At 42.8% G+C, this 23,692-nt stretch overlaps 1 protein-coding gene across 1 annotated transcript; it reads right to left on the bottom strand.

The window, feature by feature from the left end:
* Positions 1 to 908: 908 nt before the first annotated feature.
* On the bottom strand, positions 909 to 21,154 carry LOC106593838 (uncharacterized). Its single transcript, XM_082967946.1, has 2 exons — positions 20,520 to 21,154; positions 909 to 5,555 (listed from the first exon to the last, which is right to left on the bottom strand). Exons 1-2 carry the CDS (start codon positions 20,935 to 20,937, stop codon positions 4,330 to 4,332), a joined length of 1,644 nt encoding a protein of 547 aa, XP_082824072.1. The 5' UTR covers positions 20,938 to 21,154; the 3' UTR covers positions 909 to 4,329.
* Positions 21,155 to 23,692: the final 2,538 nt, after the last annotated feature.

The raw sequence follows: 23,692 nt of genomic DNA, 5'->3' as shown, positions 1-23,692 counted from the left end.
GAGAGACATCATCGGCAACTACGTCTCACCAGACATCATCGGCAACTACGTCGCCTATGGGCACAAACCCACCGTCGCTGGACCAGACAGGACTGGCAAAAAGTGATCTTCACTAATGAGTTGCGGTTTTGTCTCACCAGGGGTGATGGTCAGATTCGCGTTTATCGTCGAAGGAATGAGCGTTACACCGAGACCTGTACTCCAGAGCGGGATCGATTTGGAGATGGAGGGACCGTCATGGTCTGGGGCGGTGTGTCACAGCATCATCGGACTGAGCTTGTTGTCATTACAGGGAAGACATCCTCCTCCCTCATGTGGTACCCTTCCTGCAGGCTCATCCTGACATGACGCTCCAGCATGACAATGCCACCAGCCATACTGCTCGTTCTGTGCGTGACTTCCTGCAAGACAGGAATGTCAGTGTTCTGCCATGGCCAGCGAAGAGCCCAGATCTCAATCCCATTGAGCACGTCTGGGACCTGTTGGATCGGAGGGTGAGGGCTAGGGCTATTCCCCCCAGAAATGTCCGGGAACTTGCAGGTGCCTTGGTGGAAGAATGGGGTAACATCTCACAGCAAGAACTGGCAAATCTGGTGCAGTCCATGAGGAGGAGATGTACTTAATGCAGCTGGTGGCCACACCAGATAATGACTGTTACTTTTGATTTTGACCCCCCCACCCCTTTGTTCAGGGACACATTATTGTATTTATGTTAGTCACATGTCTGTGGAACTTGTTCAGTTTATGGCTCAGTTGTTGAATCTTGTTATGTTCATACAAATATTTACACATGTTAAGTTTGCTGAAAATAAACGCAGTTGACAGTGAGAGGACGTTTCATTTTTTGTTGAGTTTAGCTGCCGCTGCACTACCCCGGCACTGGATTGGTTAATTTGTTTTGCAATATGTTTAAATCAAATCAAGTTTTATTTATACAGCACATTTCAGAGATGGATGCAACACAATGGCTTCACAGGAAAAGACTAATAAAAACACAAACATAATAAAACCTGAAAGACTAATGAGCATTCTAAGAAAATGGCATTGAATAAAATAGTAAGAACAGATATCCAGTCCAAAATATAAGCTTCTTCGTTGTTAGTAAATAACATAATTGTACCAAGAAATAGTCAGTTGGTTGCATAAATAATTGTGATTACTAAATGTTACATTACATTGAAATATTATTAAATATCAAAACCAAATGTACACCCCTTATGTATTGGCAATAATTCACTTAATGGTGAGGCATGGAATAATTAAACATGTATATTTTGTCAGGCTGTATGTTTGAAATATGAGGTGATTTGAGACCTGCTTATTCAGTAGTGGAATAAAGACAAGTATCAATTGAATGTTATAAAGAAATACTGTGTGTAAATATTGGGAGTGATGTATGATTGTTAATAAAACTGTTCATAGACCAATTTTGTATACTGCGTCCAGTTTTATAGGCTGCAAGTAGGTTGAAATTAAGTTGTTTTTAAGTTGTTTGAAACAACAACTTGAAATATAGGTATTTTCAATGTATAACCAAAACCGAACGTAGTCTTGACGTCATAATATAGTCTTTTCAAAGACATGAAAAATACTTATTTTCAACGACCTAAATAAATATCTGTATTTTCAATTTTCACTCTCAACCAAAACTGAATGTTGGACGTCGGACATAGTCATCTTTTCAATGACATTTTGCTATGTGGGCCCAATGTCAAAACAGTTTTAATGGGTCCAAATCAATAACCAATATGCAGAAACAGTTTGTGATATATTGAAAACCTAAACATAAAAATGTACTATCTACACAAACATCTGAAACAATAATCATATTAATTGTATTTTTTAAAACGAGCACCTTATAAACTGCACAACCAGTTTGGGGGAGCAGGTAGCCTAGTGGTCAGAGTGGGGGGGGGGGGCAGGTAGCCTAGTGGTCAGAGTGGGGGGACAACTAACCGAAAGGTTGCAAAATTGAATCCCCGAGGCGACAAGGTAAAAATCTGTCTTTCTGCCCCTGTTCCAAGGCCGTCATTGTAAATAAAAATGTGTTCTTAACTGACCTGCCTAGTTAAATAAAAGGTTAAATAAAGGTTAAATAAATAAATAAAAAACAAGAATCTAAAACACTTGTTTTGACAGAAACAACAAGAGGCAATAAATCACTGATATCTTTTAGGGGGGAAATCAGGTTGTACGTGCTGTTGAAACTAACAAAAACAAAATAAAACATGGAAATGGGAGATATATTTTACCTCACTGGTTAGAGGACAACCTGCAGAAGACAGTCAGCAACATTTTGGAGTGCTGCATTTAAATGTTGGGGTCCCCAGAACGAAGGGAAACGCAACAGATATTTACAGTTAGGTAAACAAAGTATTTGATCCCCTGCTGATTTTGTACGTTTGCCCACTGACAAATAAATGATCAGTCTATAATTTTAATGGTAGGTTTATTTGAACAGTGAGAGACAGAATAACAACAAAAGAATCCTGAAATAAGCACGTACATTTTTTTATAAATTGATTTGCATTTTAATGAGGGAAATAAGTATTTGACCCCCTCTCAATCAGAAAGATTTCTGGCACCCAGGTGTCTTTTATTGAGGTAACGAGCTGAGATTAGGAGCACAGTCTTAAAGGGAGTGCTCCTAATCTCAGCTTGTTACCTGTATAAAAGACACCTGTCAACAGAAGCAATCAATCAGATTCCAAACTCTCCACCATGGCCAAGACCAAAGAGCTCTCCAAGGATGTCAGGGAAAAGATTGTAGACCTACATAAGGCTGGAATGGGCTACAAGACCATCGCCAAGCAGCTTGGTGAGAAGGTGACAACAATTGGTGTGATTATTCGCAAATGGAAGAAACACAAAAGAACTGTCAATCTCCCTTGGCCTGGGGCTCCATGCAAGATCTCACCTCGTGGAGTTGCAATGATCATGAGAACAGTGAGGAATCAGCCCAGAACGACACGGGAGGATCTTGTCAATGATCTCAAGGCAAAACAATTGGTAATACACTACGCCGTGAAGGACTGAAATCCTGCAGCGCCCACAAGGTCCCCCTGCTCAAGAAAGCACATATACATGCCCGTCTGAAGTTTGCCAATGAACATCTGAATGATTCAGAGGACAACTGGGTGAAAGTGTTGTGGTCAGATGAGACCAAAATGGAGCTCTTTGGCATCAACTCAACGTGTTTGGAGGAGGAGGAATGCTGCCTATGACCCCAAGAACACCATCCCCACCGTCAAACATGGAGGTGGAAACATTATGCTTTGGGGGTGTTTTTCTGCTAAGGGGACAGGACAACTTCACCGCATCAAAGGGACGATGGACAGGGCCATGTACCGTCAAATCTTGGGTGAGAACCTCCTTCCCTCAGCCAGGGCATTGAAAATGGGTCGTGGATGGGTATTCCAGCATGACAATGACCCAAAACACACGGCTAAGGCATCAAAGGAGTGGCTCAAGAAGAAGCACATTAAGGTCCTGGAGTGGCCTAGCCAGTCTCCAGACCTTAATCCCATAGAAAATCTGTGGAGGGAGCTGAAGGTTCGAGTTGCCAAACGTCAGCCTCGAAACCTTAATGACTTGGAGAAGCTCTGCAAAGAGGAGTGGGACAAAATCCCTCCTGAGATGTGTGCAAACCTGGTGGCCAACTACAAGAAACGTCTGACCTCTGTGATTGCCAACAAGGGTTTTGCCACCAAGTACTAAGTCATGTATTGCAGAGTAGTCAAATACTTATTTCCCTCATTAAAATGCAAATAATTTTATAACATTTTTGACATGCGTTTTTCTGTCTCTCACTGTTCAAATAAACCTATCATTAAAATTATAGACTGATCATTTCTTTGTCAGTGGGCAAACGTACAAAATCAGCAGGGGATCAAATACTTTTCCCCCTCACTGTAGCATCACTCACATCAATATCACGTTGAAATCAATTGCACAAGAGGGGGAGATGAGGTTGCACGTCCTGATAAAACTAACAGCTCAAAAAAACACACGGAATCTGGGAATAATGTGTACATCCCTGGTTAGAGGTCAATTTGTAGAAAACAGCTAGCTACATTTTGAAGTGTTGCATTTTGATTCAAGTGGGTCGCCAACACAGTAAGTGTAACGCAACACTTTTTCTTGTTAATCACAAATAGTACTTTCATTTCAGAGCCTGGATTTTTCCCCTGATGAGGCTAATATCCATATCACACTGAAATCAATAGAACAGGGGCAAAATATTAGGGTTCTAAATTGTCACATTATTAATTAAAATACTCCTTCTACAATGTTAAAAACATTCTACATTGTGACATTATTTCATTGATGTCATGAAACAACTCCTTCATGTATTTTCTGATGTCTAATCAGAGACCTTTTACCAGAGTATCTCTTCCCACATTGATTACAGCTATACGGTTTCTCTCCTGTGTGTGTTTTCTGGTGTGCAGACAGCTGGCTAGATGAAACAAAACTCTTCCCACATTGATCACAGCTATAACATTTCTCTCCTGTGTGTATTCTCTGGTGTACAGTCAGCTGGCTAGATGTTGTAAAACACTTCCCACATTGATCACAGCTAAAGGATTTTTCTCCTGTGTGTTTTCTCAGATGTACCATCAGGCAGCTTGAGCGAATAAAACTCTTCCCACATTGCTTACAGCTATGAGGCCTCTCTCCTGTGTGTGTTCTCTGGTGTGATAGTAATGTATATAATTTTGAAAAGATCTTTCCACAGTCAGAGCAGCTATAAGGTTTCTCTCCAGTGTGAATTCTCTGGTGTGATTGTAATGTATATAATTTTGAGAAGGTCTTCCCACACTCAGAGCAGCAGTGAGGTTTCTCTCCAGTGTGTATTCTCAGGTGTGCTATCAGGTTGCTTGATTGAGCAAAACTCTTCCCACATTGATTACAGCTATAAGGTTTCTCTCCTGTGTGTGTTCTCTGGTGTGATTTAAAATTTCCTGAGATAGAAAAACTCTTTCCACAATCAGAGCAGTGGTAAGATTTCTCTCCTGTGTGTATTCTCTGGTGTATAGTCAGATGGCTAGATGAAACAAAACTCTTCCCACATTGATCACAGTTATAAAATTTCTCTCCTGTGTGTGTTCTCTGGTGTATTGTCAGACGGCTAGATGAAACAAAACTTTTCCCACATTGATTACAGCTATAAGGTTTCTCTCCTGTGTGTGTTCTCTGGTGTATAGTCAGACAGCTAGAAGTAACAAAACTCATTTTACATTGATCACAGCTATAAGGTTTCTCTCCTGTGTGTGTTCTCTGGTGTATAGTCAGACAGCCAGATGTAATAAAACTCTTCCCACATTGATCGCAGCTGAAAGGTTTCTCTCCAGTGTGAATTCTCTGGTGTGATTGTAATGTAAATAATCTTGAAAAGGTCTTCCCACAGTCAGAGCAGCGGTGAGATTTCTTCCCTGTGGATCTCTGCTGCTGTTTCTTGAGGGGTTCTGATGTGGATAGACTCTTCTCTGCCTCGTCAGCTTCATGATGTTGCTGAGGCTCCCCAGAGGATCCACGATAGTCACGTCTCTCTCCTGTGTGAACAACAAAGTCAGACAGATGGTTAAAGGGCCACAACAGCAGAAATCCACTGTTTATTTCAGCTAAAAAGGTGATGCCCATGATGTTGTACAACAATTTACATCTGTAATGAATGTTTAAATGCTTTTACAAATGTGTTTGACAATTGTCTTAAGACAAATACACCCGATCCCAGCCTTGCTGAAGCACCCCCAGATCATCACCAATCCCCCACCAAATTTCAGTGGGTGCGAGAACTGTGGCTTGTATGCCTCTCCAGGTCTCGCACCCACTGTGAAATTTGGTGGAGGATCGGTGATAATCTGGGGGTGCTTCAGCAAGGCTGGAATCGGGCAGATATGTCTTTGTTAAGGACGCATGAATCAAGCCACATACAAGGTTGTTCTGGAAGAAAACTTGCTTCCTTCTGATCTGACAATGTTCCCCAAAACTCTGAGGATTGTTTTTTCCAGCAGGACAATGCTCCATGCCACACAGCCAGGTCAATCAAGGTATGGCTGGAGGACCACCAGATCAAGACCCTGTCATGGCCAGCCCAATCTCCAGACCTGAACCCCATTGAAACCTCTAATATGATCCCTCTCACCAACACGTACAGTACCACAAGAGTAGCACAACAGTACCACTTGTCAGTTGATTATGGACTAACAGTCTAAAGGACACAACTCATGTTATTATAGTTAAACAGTGAGGGACTAGTTGAGTTTCATATTGGGGCTAAATGGCTAATGTAATGATGCATTAAGCCATGTATATAATAATAAATAGATATATATACAGTACCAGTCAAAAGTTGGAGACACACCTACACAGTTACGGGCTTTTCTTTATTTTTTACTATTCTCTACATTATAGAACAATAGTGAAGATATCAAAACTATGAAATAACACATATGGAATCATGCAGTAACCAAAAAACTTAAACAAATCAAAATATCTTTTAGATTCTTCAAAGTAGCCACCCTTTGCCTTCATGACAGCTTTGCACACTGTTGGCATTCTCTCAACCAGCTTCACCTGGAATGCTCTTCCAACAGTCCTGAAAGAGTTCCCACATATGCTGAGCACTTGTTGGCTGCTTTTCCTTCACTCTGCAGTCCAACTCATCCCAAACCATCTCAATTGGGTTGAGGTCAGGTGATTGTGGAGGCCAGGTCATCTGATGCAGCACTCCATCACTCTCATTCTTGGTCAAATAGCCCTTACACAGACAGGAGGTGTGTTGGGTCATTGTCCTGTTGGAAAACAAAATGATAGACCCACTAAGCGCAAACCAGATGGGATGGCGTATCACTTCAGAATGCTGTGGTAGCCATGCTGGTTAAGTGTGCCTTGAATTCTAAATAAATCACAGACAGTGTCACCAGCAAAGCACCCCCACACCATCACACCTCCTCCTACATGCTTCCCGGTGGTAACTACATATGAGTAGATCATCCATTCACCTATTCTGCATCTCACAAAGACACAGCGAATGGAAACAAAAATCTCAAATTTGGACTCATCAGACCAAAAGATTGATTTCCACTGGTCTAATGTCCATTGCTCGTGTCTCTTGGACCAAGCAAGTCTCTTCTTCTTATTGGTGTCCTTTAGTAGTGGTTTCTTTTCAGAAATTCGTCCATGAAGGCCTGATTCTCTGAACTCTGAAATCTCCATCCCTAATTACAACATTTTCAGACAAGATAGAACGGCCAAAGGGGGCGGTGTTGCAATCTACTGCAGAGATAGCCTGCAGAGTTCTGTCCTACTATCCAGGTCTGGACCCAAACAATTCTTCTTTTAAAAATCCACCTCTCTAAATAACAAGTCTCTCACTGCTATAGACCACCCTCTGCCCCCAGCTGAGCTCTGGACACCATGTGTGAACGGATTGCCCCCCATCTATCTTCAGAGCTCATGCTGCTAGGTGACCTAAACTGGGACATGCGTAACACCCCAGCCATCCTACAATCTAAGCTTGATGCCCTCAATCTCACACAAATGATCAATGAACCTACCAGGTACCACCCCAAAGCCGTAAACACGGGCACCCTCACAGATATCATCCTAACCAACTTGCCCTCTAAATACACCTCTGCTGTTTTCAACCATGATCTCAGCGATCACTGCCTCATTGCCTGCATCCGTAATGGGTCAGCGGTCAAACGACCTCCACTCATCACTGTCAAACGCTCCCTGAAACACTTCAGCGAGCAGGCCTTTCTAATCGACCTGGCCCGGGTATCCTGGAAGGATATTGACCTCATCCCTTCAGTAGAGGATGACTGATTATTTAAAAAAAAAATGCCTTCCTCACCATCTTAAATAAGCATGCCCCATTCAAGAAATTCAGAACCAGGAACAGATATAGCCCTTGGTTCTCTCCAGACCTGACTGCCTTTAACCTCTATGGGCTAGGTGGGACGCTTGCGTCCCACCTACTCAACAGCCAGTGTAATCCCGTGGCGCGATATTCAAATACCTCAAAAATGCAAAAACTTCAATTTTTCAAACATATGACTATTTTACACCATCTTAAAGACAAGACTCTCGTTAATCTAACCACACTGTCCGATTTCAAAAAGGCTTTACAACGAAAGCAAAACATTAGATTATGTCAGCAGAGTACCCAGCCAGAAATAATCAGACACCCATTTTTCAAGCTAGCATATAATGTCACATAAACCCAAACCACAGCTAAATGCAGCACTAACCTTTGACGATCTTCATCAGATGACAACCCTAGGACATTATGTTATACAATACATGCATGTTTTGTTCAATCAAGTTCATATTTATATCAAAAACCAGCTTTTTACATTAGCATGTGACTAGCATGTGACTAGCATTCCCACCGAATACTGCCGGTGAATTTACTAAATTACTCACGATAAACGTTCACAAAAAACATAACAATTATTTTATAGATACAGAACTCCTCTATGCACTCGCTATGTCCGATTTTAAAATAGCTTTTCGGTGAAAGCACATTTTGCAATATTCTCAGTAGATAGCCCGGCATCACAGGGCTAGCTATTTAGACACCCAGCAAGTTTAGCACTCACCAAAGTCAGATTTACTATAAGAAAAATGTTATTACCTTTGCTGTTCTTCGTCAGAATGCACTCCCAGGACTTCTACTTCAATAACAAATGTTGGTTTGGTCCCAAATAATCCATTGTTATATCCAAATAGCGGCGTTTTGTTAGTGCGTTCAAGACACTATCCGAAAGGGTAAATAAGGGTGACGAGCATGGCGCATTTCGTGACAAAAAATGTCTAAATATTCCATTACCGTACTTCGAAGCATGTCAACCGCTGTTTAAAATCAATTTTTATGCAATTTTTCTCGTAAAAAAGCGATAATATTCCGACCGGGAAAGCATGTATACGTACAAAGAGAGAGAAAATAAAAACATCTCGTGCCCTCGTGCACGAGCCTGAGTCTCAGAGTACTCTGACCGGCCACTATCTAAACGCGATAATGTGTTTCAGCCTGGGGCTGCCTCGATATCATTCAGCTTTTTCCCGGGCTCTGAGAGCCTATGGGAGCCGTAGGAAGTGTCACGTTACAGCAAAGATACTCAGTCTTCAATAAAAAGAGCCAAGATGAACAACAACTTGTCAGACAGGCCCCTTCCTGTTCAGAATCTTCTCAGGTTTTTGCCTGCCATATGAGTTCTGTTATTCTCACAGACACCATTCAAACAGTTTTAGAAACTTTAGGGTGTTTTCTATCCAAAGCCAATAATTATATGCATATTCTAGTTACTGGGCAGGAGTAGTAACCAGATTAAATCGGGTACGTTTTTTATCCGGCCGTGTCAATACTGCCCCCTAGCCCTAACAGGTTAACCAACACAAAAACATCCTGTGGCGTTCAGCATTAGCATCGAACAGCCCCCCATGATATGCAACTTTTCAGGGAAGTTAGAAACCAATATACACAGGCAGTTAGAAAAGCCAAGGCTAGCTTTTTCAAGCAGAAATTTGCTTCCTGCAACACAAACTCAAAAATGTTCTGGGACACTGTAAAGTCCTTGGAGAATAAGAGCACCTCCTCCCAGCTGCCCACTGCACTGAGGATAGGAAACTCTGTCACCACCGATAAATCCACTATAATTGAGAATTTCAATAAGCATTTTTCTACGGCTGGCCATGCTTTCCACCTGGCTACCCCTACCCCGGTCAACAGCACTGCACCCCCCCCCCACAGCAACTCGCCCAAGCCTTCCCCATTTCTCCTTCTCCCAAATCCAGTCAGCTGATGTTCTGAAAGAGCTGAAAAATCTGGACCCCTACAAATCAGCCGGGCTAGGCAATCTGGACCCTTTCTTTCTAAAATTATATGCCGAAATTGTTGCAACCCCTATTACTAGCCTGTTCAACCTCTCTTTTGTGTCGTCTGAGATTCCCAAAGATTGGAAAGCAGCTGCGGTCATCCCCCTCTTCAATGGGGGGGGGGGGGAAGACACTCTTGACCCAAACTGCTACAGACCTATATCTATCCTACCCTGCCTCTCTAAAGTCTTCGAAAGCCAAGTCAACAAACAGATTAGCGACCATTTCGAATCCCACCGCACATTCTCTGCTATGCAATCTGGTTTCAGAGCTGGTCATGGGTGCACCTCAGCCACGCTCAAGGTCCTAAACGATATCTTAACCGCCATCGATAAGAAACAATATTGTGACGCCGTATTCATTGACCTGGCCAAGGCTTTCGACTCTGTCAATCACCACATCCTCATCGGCAGACTCAACAGCCTTGGTTTCTCAAATGATTGCCTCGCCTGGTTCACCAACTACTTCTCTGATAGAGTTCAGTGTGTCAAATTGGAGGGCCTGTTGTCCGGGCTTCTGGCAGTCTCCATGGGGCTGCCACAGGGTTCAATTCCTGGGCCGACTCTTTTCTCTGTATAAATCAATGATGTCGCTCTTGCTGCTGGTGAGTCTCTGATCCACCTCTACGCAGACGACACCATTCTGTTTACTTCTGGCCCTCCTTTGGACACTGTGTTAACAAACCTCCAGATGAGCTTCAATGCCATACAACTCTCCTTCCGTGGCCTCCAACTGCTCTTAAATACAAGTAAAACTAAATGCATGCTCTTTAACCGATCGCTGCCTGCTCCTGCCCGCCCATCCAGCATCACTTCTCTGGACGGTTCTGACTTAGAATATGTGGACAACTACAAATACCTAGGTGTCTGGTTAGACTGTAAACTCTCCTTCCAGACTCACATCAAACATCTCCAATCCAAAATTAAATCTAGAGTTGGCTTCCTATTTCGCAGCAAAGCATCTTTCACTCATGCTGCCAAACATACCCTCATAAAACTGACCATCCTACCGATCCTCGACTTCGGCGATGTCATTTACAAAATAGCCTCGAATACCCTACTAAATAAATTGGATGTAGTCTATCACAGTGCCATCCGTTTTGTCACCAAAGTCCCATATACTACCCACCACTGCGACCTGTACGCTCTCGTTGGCTGGCCCTCGCTTCATACTCGTCGCCAATCCCACTGGCTCCAGGTCATCTACAAGACCCTGCTAGGTAAAGTTCCCCCTTATCTCAGCTCGCTGGTCACCATAGCAGCACCCACCTGTAGCACGCGCTCCAGCAGGTAAATCTCTCTGGTCACCCCCAAAGCCAATTCCTCCTTCGGCCGCCTCTCCTTCCAGTTCTCTGCTGCCAATGACTGGAACGAACTACAAAAATCTCTAAAACTGGAAACACTTATCTCCCTCACTAGCTTTAAGCACCAGCTGTCGGAGCAGCTCACAGATTACTGCACCTGTACATAGCCCATCTACAATTTAGCCCAAACAACTACCTCTTCCCCTACTGTATTTATTTATTTTGCTCCTTTGCACCCCATTATTTGTATTTCTACTTTGCACTTTCTTCCACTGCAAATCTACCATTCCAGTGTTTTACTTGCTATATTGTATTTACTTTGCCACCATGGCCTTTTTTTGCCTTTACCTCCCTTATCTCACCTCATTTGCTCACTTTGTATATAGACTTATTTTTCTACTATATTATTGACTGTATGTTTGTTTTACTCCATGTGTAACTCTGTGTTGTTGTATGTGTCAAACTGCTTGCTTTATCTTGGCCAGGTCGCAATTGTAAATGAGAACTTGTTCTCAACTTGCCTACCTGGTTAAATAAAGGTGACATAAAAAATAAATAAATAAATAAATAAAATTGACACAGTCTCCTCTGAACAGTTGATGTTCAGATGTGTCTGTTATTTGAACTCTGAAGCATTAATTTGTGCTGCAATTTCTGAGGCTGGTAACTCTAATGAACTTATCCTCTGCAGCAGAGGTAACTCTGGGTCTTCCTTTCCTGTGGCGGTCCTCATGAGAGCCAGTTTCATCATAGCGCATGATGGAATGTCGTTTCTCTTTGCCTATTTGAGCTGTTCTTGCCATATTGACTTGGTCTTTCACCAAATAGGGTTATCTTCTGTATACCACCTCTACCTTGTCACAACACAACTGATTGGCTCAAACACATTAAGAAGGAAAGAAATTCCACAAATTAGCTTTTAACACAAGGCACACCTGTTAATTGAAATGCATTCCAGGTGACTACCTCGTGAAGCTGGTTGAGAGAATGCCAAGAGTGCGCAAAGCTGTCATCAATGCAAAGGGTGGCAACTTTGAAGAATCTCAAATGTATTTTGATTTGTTAAAAACTTTTTGGGTTACTACATGACTGCATTTGTGTTATTTCATAGTTTTGATGTCTTCAATATTATTCTACAATGTAGAAAATAGTAAAAAATAAAGAAAAACCCTAAACTGAGTAGGTGTGTCCAAAGTTTTGACTGGTACTGTATATGTCGGTTGTTTTGCTCTAGGAGGCCCAGAAGCCTGACAAGACTGGTCTGAAGGTAGTCCGATACCAGTTTAATAAATGAATGGAAGTCTACAGTATATAGAAGTAGTGCCTAAAAAAAGAGGTTTAATATGTAAAATAAAATAGTTTAGTTTTGTTTTTTTTGTTATTCACTGTTAAGCCTACAACATGTTTAAACTTTCGGTCTGGTAGATAACAGTCATATGGTGTATGTACATATATATACAGTTGAAGTCTGAAGTTTACATGCACCTTAGCCAAATACATTTAAACATTTTAGTTAGCCTTCCACAAGCTTCCCACAATAGGTTGGGTGAATTTTGGCACACTCCTCCTGACAGAGCTGGTGTAACTGAGTCAGGTTTCTAGGCCTCCTTGCTCGCTCACGCTTTGTCAGTTCTGCCCACATATTTTCTGTGGAATTGAGGTCAGGGCTTTGCGATGGCCACTCCAATACCTTGAATTTGTTGTCCTTAAGCCATTTTCCCACAACTTTGGAAGTATGCTTGGGGTCATTGTTCTCATGATGCCATCTATTTTGTGAAGTTCACCAGTCCCTCCTGCAGCAGAGCACCCCCACAACATGATGCTGCCACCCCTGTGCTTCACGGTTGGGATGGTATTCTTCGGCTTGCAAGCCTCCCCCTTTCTCCTCCAAACATAACGATGGTCAGTTCTATTTTGTTTTCATCAGACCAGAGGACATTTCTCCAAAAAGTACAATCTTTGTCCCCATGTGCAGTTGCAAAGTCTGGCTTTCTATGGCAGTTTTGGAGCAGTGGCTTCTTCCTTGCTGAGCGGCCTTTCACGTTATATTGATATAGGCCTCGTTTTACTGTGGATATAAATACTTTTGTACCTGTTTCCTCTAGCATCTTCACAAGGTCCTTTGCTGTTGTTCTGGGATTGATTTGCACTTCTCGCACCAAAGTACGTTCATCTCTGGGAGACAGAACGCATCTCCTTCCTGAGTGGTATGACGGCTGCGTCGCCCCATGGTGTTTATACTTGCGTACTATTGTTTGTACAGATGAACGTGGTACCTTCAGGCGTTTGGAAATTGCTCCCAAGGATGAACCAGACTTGTGGAGGTGTACAATTCTTTTTCTGAAGTCTTGACTGATTTCTTTTGATTTTCCCATGATGTCAAGCTAAGCGGCACTGAGGTTGAAGGTAGGCCTTTAAATACATCCACAGGTACACCTCCAATTGATTCAAATGATGTCAATTAGTCTATCAGAACCTTCTAAAGCCATGACATCGTTTTCTGGAATTTTCCAAGCTGTTTAAAGGCACAGTCAACTTAGTAAACTTCTGGCCCACTGGTATTGTGATACAGTGAATTATAAGTGAAATAATCTGTCTGTAAACAATTGTTGGAAAAATGACTTGTGTCATGCACAAAGTAGATGTCCTACCAACCCAAGTGTATGTAAACTTCCGACTTCAACTGTATATATGATACAGCACACTGGCTGGTTCGTGTGTGGATCTGGGAAGAGGGGTGTGTCTGTGGCATTCCACTGATGTTTGGCGTGTAGCACGTTGGCAGTTCTTGCTGGGACTTGTAGTGCAGTCCATCCCGGGCAGTATGGAAGCAGGCCAAACTGAATTGCCAACCCAAATAAGTGCATGGGCCAGATAGACGTGTCACGGGCCGGATTGGGCCGGTGGTCCTTGTGTTTGACACGTGCTCTAGATAGTCTGTTTCCCCAGTCATCTGTAATAATAATTCACAGACAGTGATGATGTCATCTCACGGGGACTTACAGTTTGTTGCCATCTTGCTGCAAGTCTCTTTCAGGACATGAACCTCTCCCTGGGAGAACTGCAAACTGTTCTTAAGGTCTTGGACCTCTCTGGTCAGATCGTCCCTTCTGTTGTTAGTTGAGTCCACCAGTATTTGGACAAGGCTGTTGAAGCTATTTTCCTGTTGCTGTAACGATTGCTTGTGGACATATTTATGTTGATGTAAAAGATCACGTACCTGTCATAGTTAAACACTGTCCTCTCCATTACTCCAACCTTCTTTAACTTTGGGCGGCATGATGGTAGCAACGTAGGCTAACGCTGGTACTCGATGCAATTCCAGCCAGCACAGCTCGTAAAGCCGATGCAAACCGAAACAAACGAAAGGCATTTAAATATCCACAAGCACAGTATTGAGGCTAACCGCGTTACGGGATACAAATTTAACAGGCTAGTAAACAAAAATGTTTTAAAGGAAAAACTTTTCCCGAAAGTTTCCAAACGACTAACACCCGTCCCACAGACAGTAGACCAATTGAGTCCACGTTGTCATGCTGCGTCACGTGGTTGCTAAGCTAATAGTCACAAAATCCCTTCTAAAAACCAGTCAAGAAAATCGACCTATTTTCCTCGAAAGTACGTAATGTCACAATTTCAAAGCTTTACTATATTACAGAGAAGTTAATTATCTCACATCTCTGAAAATATGTTGTGCTTCTTGTTCACGTAGGCTAATTCATGCTAATGTTATTTAGAATGTTATCTAGAATGGTATCTAGAATGTTATCTAGAATGTTATTTAGAATATTATCTAGAATGTTATTTCGAATGTTATCTAGAATGCTATTTAGAATGTTATCTAGAATGCTATTTAGAATGTTACCTAGAATGGCGCTGCATTGGAAAGCAGACGTTTTATGGGCACCTGACCAATTGTGCAATTTAAAAAAAAATGTTTACGCTGATCCCAACTTTTTTTTGTACATAATGTTTCCACCAACGTTTCCTATGACGAAAGGAGCTTCTAGACATCAGAACAGTTTTCACTAACCTTGATTTGGATGAGGAACTCTACTTCAGTAAGTCAAAGGCGAAAGACATATTGATTGTCACGGACCAGGCCCAAATCCCCGACACTCGAAGAAGGCGCTATAGAGGCCAGCGCAGGGGGCACCCTGATGAGACTAGAGTGAATAAATGGCCTCTACCCTCAATTCTATTGGCGAATGTGCAATCACTGGAGAATAAACTGGACGAGGTCCGCTTGAGACTCTCCTATCAACGGGACATTCAGAACTGTAATATACTAATATAATATAGCTACTTCTCAGAGTCATGGCTGAACAAGGATAATATACGTCTAGCTGGTTTTTCTATATATCAACAGGACAGAACAGCAGAATCTGGTAAGATCAGGGGGAACTAGAGGGAAAAACTAGATCAGAACAGCAGAGTCTGGTAAGATCAGGGGGGACTAGAGGGAAAAACTAGATCAGAACAGCAGAGTCTGGTAAGATCAGGGGGGACTAGAGGGAAAAACTAGATCAGAACAGCAGAGTCTGGTAAGATCAGGGGGACTAGAGGGAAAAACTAGATCAGAACAGCAGAGTCTGGTAAGATCAGGGGGGACTAGAGGGAAAAACTAGATCAGAACAGCAGAGTCTGGTAAGATCAGGGGGACTAGAGGGAAAACTAGATCAGAACAGCAGTCTGGTAAGATCAGGGGGGACTAGAGGGAAAAACTAGATCAGAACAGCAGAGTCTGGTAAGATCAGGGGGGACTAGAGGGAAAAACTAGATCAGAACAGCAGAGTCTGGTAAGATCAGGGGGACTAGAGGGAAAACTAGATCAGAACAGCAGAGTCTGGTAAGATCAGGGGGGACTAGAGGGAAAAACTAGATCAGAACAGCAGAGTCTGGTAAGATCAGGGGGGACTAGAGGGAAAAACTAGATCAGAACAGCAGAGTCTGGTAAGATCAGGGGGACTAGAGGGAAAACTAGATCAGAACAGCAGAGTCTGGTAAGATCAGGGGGGACTAGAGGGAAAAACTAGATCAGAACAGCAGAGTCTGGTAAGATCAGGGGGGACTAGAGGGAAAAACTAGATCAGAACAGCAGAGTCTGGTAAGATCAGGGGGGACTAGAGGGAAAAACTAGATCAGAACAGCAGAGTCTGGTAAGATCAGGGGGGACTAGAGGGAAAACTAGATCAGAACAGCAGAGTCTGGTAAGATCAGGGGGACTAGAGGGAAAAACTAGATCAGAACAGCAGAGTCTGGTAAGATCAGGGGGGACTAGAGGGAAAAACTAGATCAGAACAGCAGTCTGGTAAGATCAGGGGGGACTAGAGGGAAAAACTAGATCAGAACAGCAGAGTCTGGTAAGATCAGGGGGACTTAGAGGGAAAAACTAGATCAGAACAGCAGAGTCTGGAAGATCAGGGGGGACTAGAGGGAAAACTAGATCAGAACAGCAGAATCTGGTAAGATCAGGGGGACTAGAGGGAAAACTAGATCAGAACAGCAGAGTCTGGTAAGATCAGGGGGACTAGAGGGAAAAACTAGATCAGAACAGCAGAGTCTGTTAGATCAGGGGGGACTAGAGGGAAAAACTAGATCAGAACAGCAGAGTCTGGTAAGATCAGGGGGGACTAGAGGGAAAAACTAGATCAGAACAGCAGAGTCTGGTAAGATCAGGGGGGACTAGAGGGAAAAACTAGATCAGAACAGCAGAGTCTGGTAAGATCAGGGGGACTAGAGGGAAAACTAGATCAGAACAGCAGAGTCTGGTAAGATCAGGGGGGACTAGAGGGAAAAACTAGATCAGAACAGCAGAGTCTGGTAAGATCAGGGGGAACTAGAGGGAAAAACTAGATCAGAACAGCAGAGTCTGGTAAGATCAGGGGGACTAGAGGGAAAACTAGATCAGAACAGCAGAGTCTGGTAAGATCAGGGGGGACTAGAGGGAAAAACTACATCAGAACAGCAGAGTCTGGTAAGATCAGGGGGAACTAGAGGGAAAAACTAGATCAGAACAGCAGAGTCTGGTAAGATCAGGGGGGACTAGAGGGAAAAACTAGATCAGAACAGCAGAGTCTGGTAAGATCAGGGGGGACTAGAGGGAAAAACTAGATCAGAACAGCAGAGTCTGGTAAGATCAGGGGGACTAGAGGGAAAACTAGATCAGAACAGCAGAGTCTGGTAAGATCAGGGGGGACTAGAGGGAAAAACTAGATCAGAACAGCAGAGTCTGGTAAGATCAGGGGGGACTAGAGGGAAAAACTAGATCAGAACAGCAGAGTCTGGTAAGATCAGGGGGGACTAGAGGGAAAAACTAGATCAGAACAGCAGAGTCTGGTAAGATCAGGGGGGACTAGAGGGAAAACTAGATCAGAACAGCAGAGTCTGGTAAGATCAGGGGGACTAGAGGGAAAAACTAGATCAGAACAGCAGAGTCTGGTAAGATCAGGGGGGACTAGAGGGAAAAACTAGATCAGAACAGCAGTCTGGTAAGATCAGGGGGGACTAGAGGGAAAAACTAGATCAGAACAGCAGAGTCTGGTAAGATCAGGGGGACTTAGAGGGAAAAACTAGATCAGAACAGCAGAGTCTGGAAGATCAGGGGGGACTAGAGGGAAAACTAGATCAGAACAGCAGAATCTGGTAAGATCAGGGGGACTAGAGGGAAAACTAGATCAGAACAGCAGAGTCTGGTAAGATCAGGGGGACTAGAGGGAAAAACTAGATCAGAACAGCAGAGTCTGTTAGATCAGGGGGGACTAGAGGGAAAAACTAGATCAGAACAGCAGAGTCTGGTAAGATCAGGGGGGACTAGAGGGAAAAACTAGATCAGAACAGCAGAGTCTGGTAAGATCAGGGGGGACTAGAGGGAAAAACTAGATCAGAACAGCAGAGTCTGGTAAGATCAGGGGGACTAGAGGGAAAACTAGATCAGAACAGCAGAGTCTGGTAAGATCAGGGGGGACTAGAGGGAAAAACTAGATCAGAACAGCAGAGTCTGGTAAGATCAGGGGGAACTAGAGGGAAAAACTAGATCAGAACAGCAGAGTCTGGTAAGATCAGGGGGACTAGAGGGAAAACTAGATCAGAACAGCAGAGTCTGGTAAGATCAGGGGGGACTAGAGGGAAAAACTACATCAGAACAGCAGAGTCTGGTAAGATCAGGGGGAACTAGAGGGAAAAACTAGATCAGAACAGCAGAGTCTGGTAAGATCAGGGGGGACTAGAGGGAAAAATAGATCAGAACAGCAGAGTCTGGTAAGATCAGGGGGGACTAGAGGGAAAAACTAGATCAGAACAGCAGAGTCTGGTAAGATCAGGGGGGACTAGAGGGAAAAACTAGATCAGAACAGCAGAGTCTGGTAAGATCAGGGGGGATTAGAGGGGAAATCTAGATCACTTTTACTCCACACATAGGGACACATACAAAGCTCTCCCTCACCCTCCATCTGGTAAATATCAACATAACTCTATCCTCCTGATTCCTGCTACAAGCAAACCCTGAAACAGGAAGTACCAGCTCAATAAGGAAGTGGTCCGATGAAGCGGATGCTCAGCTACAGGACTGTTTCACTAAAACAGACTGGAATATGTTCAGGGATTCATCCGGTGGCATTGAGGAGTTTACCACATCAGTCAACGGCTTCATTAATAAGTGCATGGACGACGTCGTCGCCACAGTGACTGTACGTACATACGTATATATTTGAGACTGTTCGACCAACAGCCTATCGATCGAACAATCGACTAAATGGGGTCAGCCATTATAGCCATTGATTCCTGAAGAATAGAAATTATAAAAGTACATGAAAGTTCACATGTTCAAGGAGGAATTTCTGCCAAAAAGAGACATTAAAAAAAAAAAAGTGTAGTTTTTTTATGTTCAAATGCCTCTCCTGTGAAATAGTGACGTGCGAAATACACCCAGCTTTCTGTAACGGATCACAGGTGACCGACCGGCTAGATTCTGTCTTATGTAGCAACATTAGAAATTGTGTTTTTAACATTGGATAAAAGTAGAGACTCAGGGCTAGAAAACTCAAGGCTGTAATCGCTGCCAAAGGGGCTTCAAAACAAAGTATTGAGTAAAGGGTCTGAATACTGTTAATGTGATATATCAGGTATTTTTTAGGGTATTGTATGTAGATTGATACGGGGGGCCCGGGGGGGGGATTGATTTAATCCATTTTAGAATAAGGCTGTAACGTAAGAAAATGTGGAAAGTCGACTGAATGGGGTCAGTTATAGAAAGACCCATTTACTATATAGCTATTGATTCTTGAAGAATATAACTTATAAATGCCTCAAATGTTTCGACTGTATTACCCCCATCAGAAACCAAAACATGAGCTCGTATAACGCCACTGTTCATAAACAAACACTGTATAGCCTCAATCTGCTTAAACTATCATTATGACATCATGGATGAATTCTAGAATATACTATATAGCCTAGAAATCTGGTTAAACTATCATTATGACATCATGGATAGCCAGTCTTTGTATTCATAGTGTAGTGAATTCAGGGGGTAGCCCTGAGCTGGACTCAAACCTGGGTCCACTGACTGTCAAGTCAACACCTTATAACTGTTACACCAAGATGTCTGAACTTCTTAACGAGGTCTCTAGGTTTTGGCTTAAGGTTGCTACAATATCTTTCTCTATGAATTTGAGAGTGGTTACATTTCTCCAGCCCCCATCCCCCAGCTGTTTACCAAACCAAGTCTCTGGGCTGCCATTTTGTTGCTGTTTAAATCCTAGGTTGCCCTTTTAAAAAAGCCACATCAATCAACCAACCAATATGCAGTCCAAACAATAACAAAGCTGTCATTCCACCACTGTTTTGGTAATAAGATGAGGGATGGGGCTGGAGAAATGTAACTAGTCTCAAATTCATAGACAGACCTACGGATGCAAGGACTGACCATCCATGATATCAACATTATAGTTTTAACCATGTTGAGGCTATACAGTGTTGATTTACATTGTTTCTAAACATTGGAGTAAAAAAAGCTTATTTGGGGTACAACAGTTAAACTAAGCTCATGTGTTGTATTCTATTCCGTGCTTCTACACCTGCATTGCTTGCTGTTTGGGGTTTTAGGCTGGGTTTCTGTACAGCACTTTGAGATATCAGCTGATGTAAGAAGGGCTTTATAAATAAATATGATTTGGAAAATGTTATTTGATATTCTTCAAGAATCAATGGCTATATATAAATAATTTAAAAGTCCAAATATGGATGTAGCAATTGCAGATTTCCCCTTTAACACCAAACATCAGTTAAACAACTGCAGAGTTTGTGCCTCTGTATTTAAGACAGTACTTACTAGTGTTAATCAGGGAACGGTTTCTCAAAACCATCTTACAGGAAACTTCATCGTTAGAACCATTGGACGCCTTAAGATGCGTTTGGGAAACCGGGTCCAGATATCCAGTTTCCTCTACTTCTTCCTCCTCCTTTTTCGATGTAACAGTCATCTCCCCCTCCTCCTCTTTCACTCCAAAAACGGCATCCTCGTCTTTCTCTTCTTTTACTGTAACATCCTCCTCCTCTTTCACTCTGAACGAGTCTTCCTCTTCTTTCACTGAAATGTCTTTCTCTTCTTCTTTCACTGTAACAGCCTCGCCCTCTACTTGTTTTTGTATTGTAACAGCCTCCTCTTCCTCCTCTTTCAGGAGAACTTCTTTCTCCGTCCAGGAGATCTCCTCTTCTTTAGCAGGAGGAGAGTAGCTTAGTGAACTCATGGTCGGGGATGTTAGCTAGCTAGGCTAATGCTAACTTAACCAGCCCGCTAGCGGACTAAAAACAACAAAGTAATAATGGGATAACTAACTAGACGACAGAAGTGTGTTTAAAACAAAGTGGCTCTACGAAAGCGTCTAAAGAGCTTTATTGGTTCGGCTATTTTGTCTAGCAAGCTACCGAGGTGGCTGACTAACTGTTGTTGCTGTTGAAAGAAACGTTCCGTCCACTACATTATACGTCACACTTGCAGCATTACCTTAAATTCCCAGACCGCCATCTGCTAACTGGAGTGGGTAACGCAGTTGAGTAAAATGTATAATTTAATTTTCAGACAAAAAGTTAAAGGGTAGGAAGCATTCGTTTTTACCCACTGTGGTTAATTACTTAGTAGCTTAGTTGTAGTCACGATCTGGTTTCCTATGAGTATAAACAGTTATGTTTTTGCGTTATTACTTATTTATTAACTTATTTCCGAATATCTTCTAAACCGCCCACAATGCACTATTTATCAACGTCATATTGATTTACTCTGTCGTATGCTAGCATCAGCCACACACAGAGGTGTACATGTACTTAAGTAAAAATACTTTAAAATACTACTTACGTCGTTTTTTTGGGTATCTGTACTTTACTTTACTATTTATTTTTTTGACAACTTTTACTTTTACGGCACTACATTTCTAAGAAAAAGTATGTACTTTTTACTCCATAAATTTACTCCTGACACCCAAAAGTACTCGTTACATTTTAAGTGCTTAACAGGATCATCTCTACTGCCTCTGAACTGACGGACTCACTAAACAGAGAACATCCCTGGTCATCCCTTCTGCCTCTGATCTGGCAGACTCACTAAACAGAGAACATCCCTGGTCATCCCTACTGCCTATGGTCTGGCAGACTCACTAAACAGAGAACATCCCTGGTCATCCCTACTGCCTCTGATCTGGCAGACTCACTAAACAGAGAACATCCCTGGTCATCCCTACTGCCTCTGACCTGGCAGACTCACTAAACAGAGAGCATCCCTGGTCATCCCTACTGCCTCTGATCTGGCAGACTCACTAAACAGAGAACATCCCTGGTCATCCCTACTGCCTATGGTCTGGCAGACTCACTAAACAGAGAACATCCCTGGTCATCCCTACTGCCTCTGATCTGGCAGACTCACTAAACAGAGAACATCCCTGGGCATCCCTACTGCCTCTGACCTGGCAGACTCACTAAACAGAGAACATCCCTGGTCATCCCTACTGCCTCTGACCTGGCAGACTCACTAAACAGAGAACATCCCTGGTCATCCCTACTGCCTCTGATCAGGCAGACTCACTAAACAGAGAACATCCCTGGTCATCCCTACTGTCTATGGTCTGGCGGACTCACTAAACAGAGAACATCCCTGGTCATCCCTACTGCCTCTGATCTGGCAGACTCACTAAACAGAGAACATCCCTGGTCATCCCTACTGCCTCTGATCTGGCAGACTCACTAAACAGACAACATCCCTGCTGCCTCTGGTTTGCTTAATATGAGGAATTTGAAATTATTTAGACTTTTACTTTTGATACTTAAGTATATTTAAAACATTTGACATTTCACATTTTAGTCATTTAGCAGACGCTCTTATCCAGAGTGACTTAGAGTAGAGTGCATACATTTTTATTACATTTTTAAATACTGTGCCGAATACAGCAGGTGTAGACCTTACCATGAAATGCTTTCAAGCCCTTAAAACCAAGCACTTTCAGACTTTTCCTCAAGTAGTATTTTCCTGGGTGACTTTCACTTTACATTTTCTAATAAGGTATCTTTACTTTTACTGAAGTATGAGAATTGGGTACTTTTTCCACCACTGGCCACAACCCATGCTCTGCACGACTGTGTGGCAAAAGATTTAACTAACCCAAGATAGACTAGAGCCTGTCATTTCCAATGGGACATTCCTGTGGCAAAAGATTTATATAACTAACTAGATGTATATAACCCAAGATAGACCAGACCCTGTCGTTTCCAATGGGACATCCCTGCCGGCTAAACCCTCCCCTGACCCGGACGACGCTTGGCCAATTGTGCCCCATGGACCTCCCGGTTGCGGCCGGCTGTGACAGAGCCTGGACTCGAACCCAGAATATCTAGTGGCACAGCTAGCACTGTGTTGCAGTACCTTAGACCACTCGGGAGAAAGGTTAGAATTATTTAAGGTAATGTTTTAGGCATTAGGGTTAGCAGTGTGGCAAAGGTTAGGTTTCAAATCAGATTTGTTGGTGGTACTAACCTATGCCTCTTAAGGAGAAAGTAATCAAAAAGTAATCAGATTACATTACAGTGTTTGGGAAATCCAGCAGTTACTTTACTGATGATACTTTTAGACAGGTAACTAGAAACTAACAGATTACATTTAGAAAGTAACCTACCCAACCCTGGATACAGTATATAGGTCTCTCCATGGGTGGGAGATGGACATTTAAGATGATCAACACTCTCTTTATATTACTGACTTGTTGACTGATTGATCCATTCATCCTTCCATCCCTCCTCAGCCTTCCTCTCCTCTGAAGACCCAGTGAGGGTGGAGCTCAGTCAGAGAGCTGTTGAGGGACTGGTTAGGAAGAACACTTCTACAGCCAGAGAGGTGAGAGGTCACACATGGCTTAGATGGTAAATATTTATGTCCCCTTAGCGGTTCATCACGTCAGCAAAAGGGAATATGTTCCATCATCTATGTTTATTTACATTAGTGCAAATTGTCCACTGATA

This window comes from Salmo salar, chromosome 02 (assembly GCF_965601325.2).
Source record: "Salmo salar chromosome 02, fSalSal1, whole genome shotgun sequence".
In the NCBI taxonomy this organism is placed as follows: Eukaryota; Metazoa; Chordata; class Actinopteri; order Salmoniformes; family Salmonidae; genus Salmo; species Salmo salar.
This window is presented reverse-complemented; position numbering and strand designations above follow the sequence as displayed.

Bases quoted from the DNA above. Each gene is read 5' to 3' on its own strand.
- LOC106593838 (XM_082967946.1), bottom strand. From the start codon at position 20,937: ATGAGTTCACTAAGCTACTCTCCTCCTGCTAAAGAAGAGGAGATCTCC. The intron at 5,556-20,519 runs GTAAGTACTGTC...TTGTTCACACAG, and splicing joins CCGTTCCCTGATTAACACTA to GAGAGAGACGTGACTATCGT.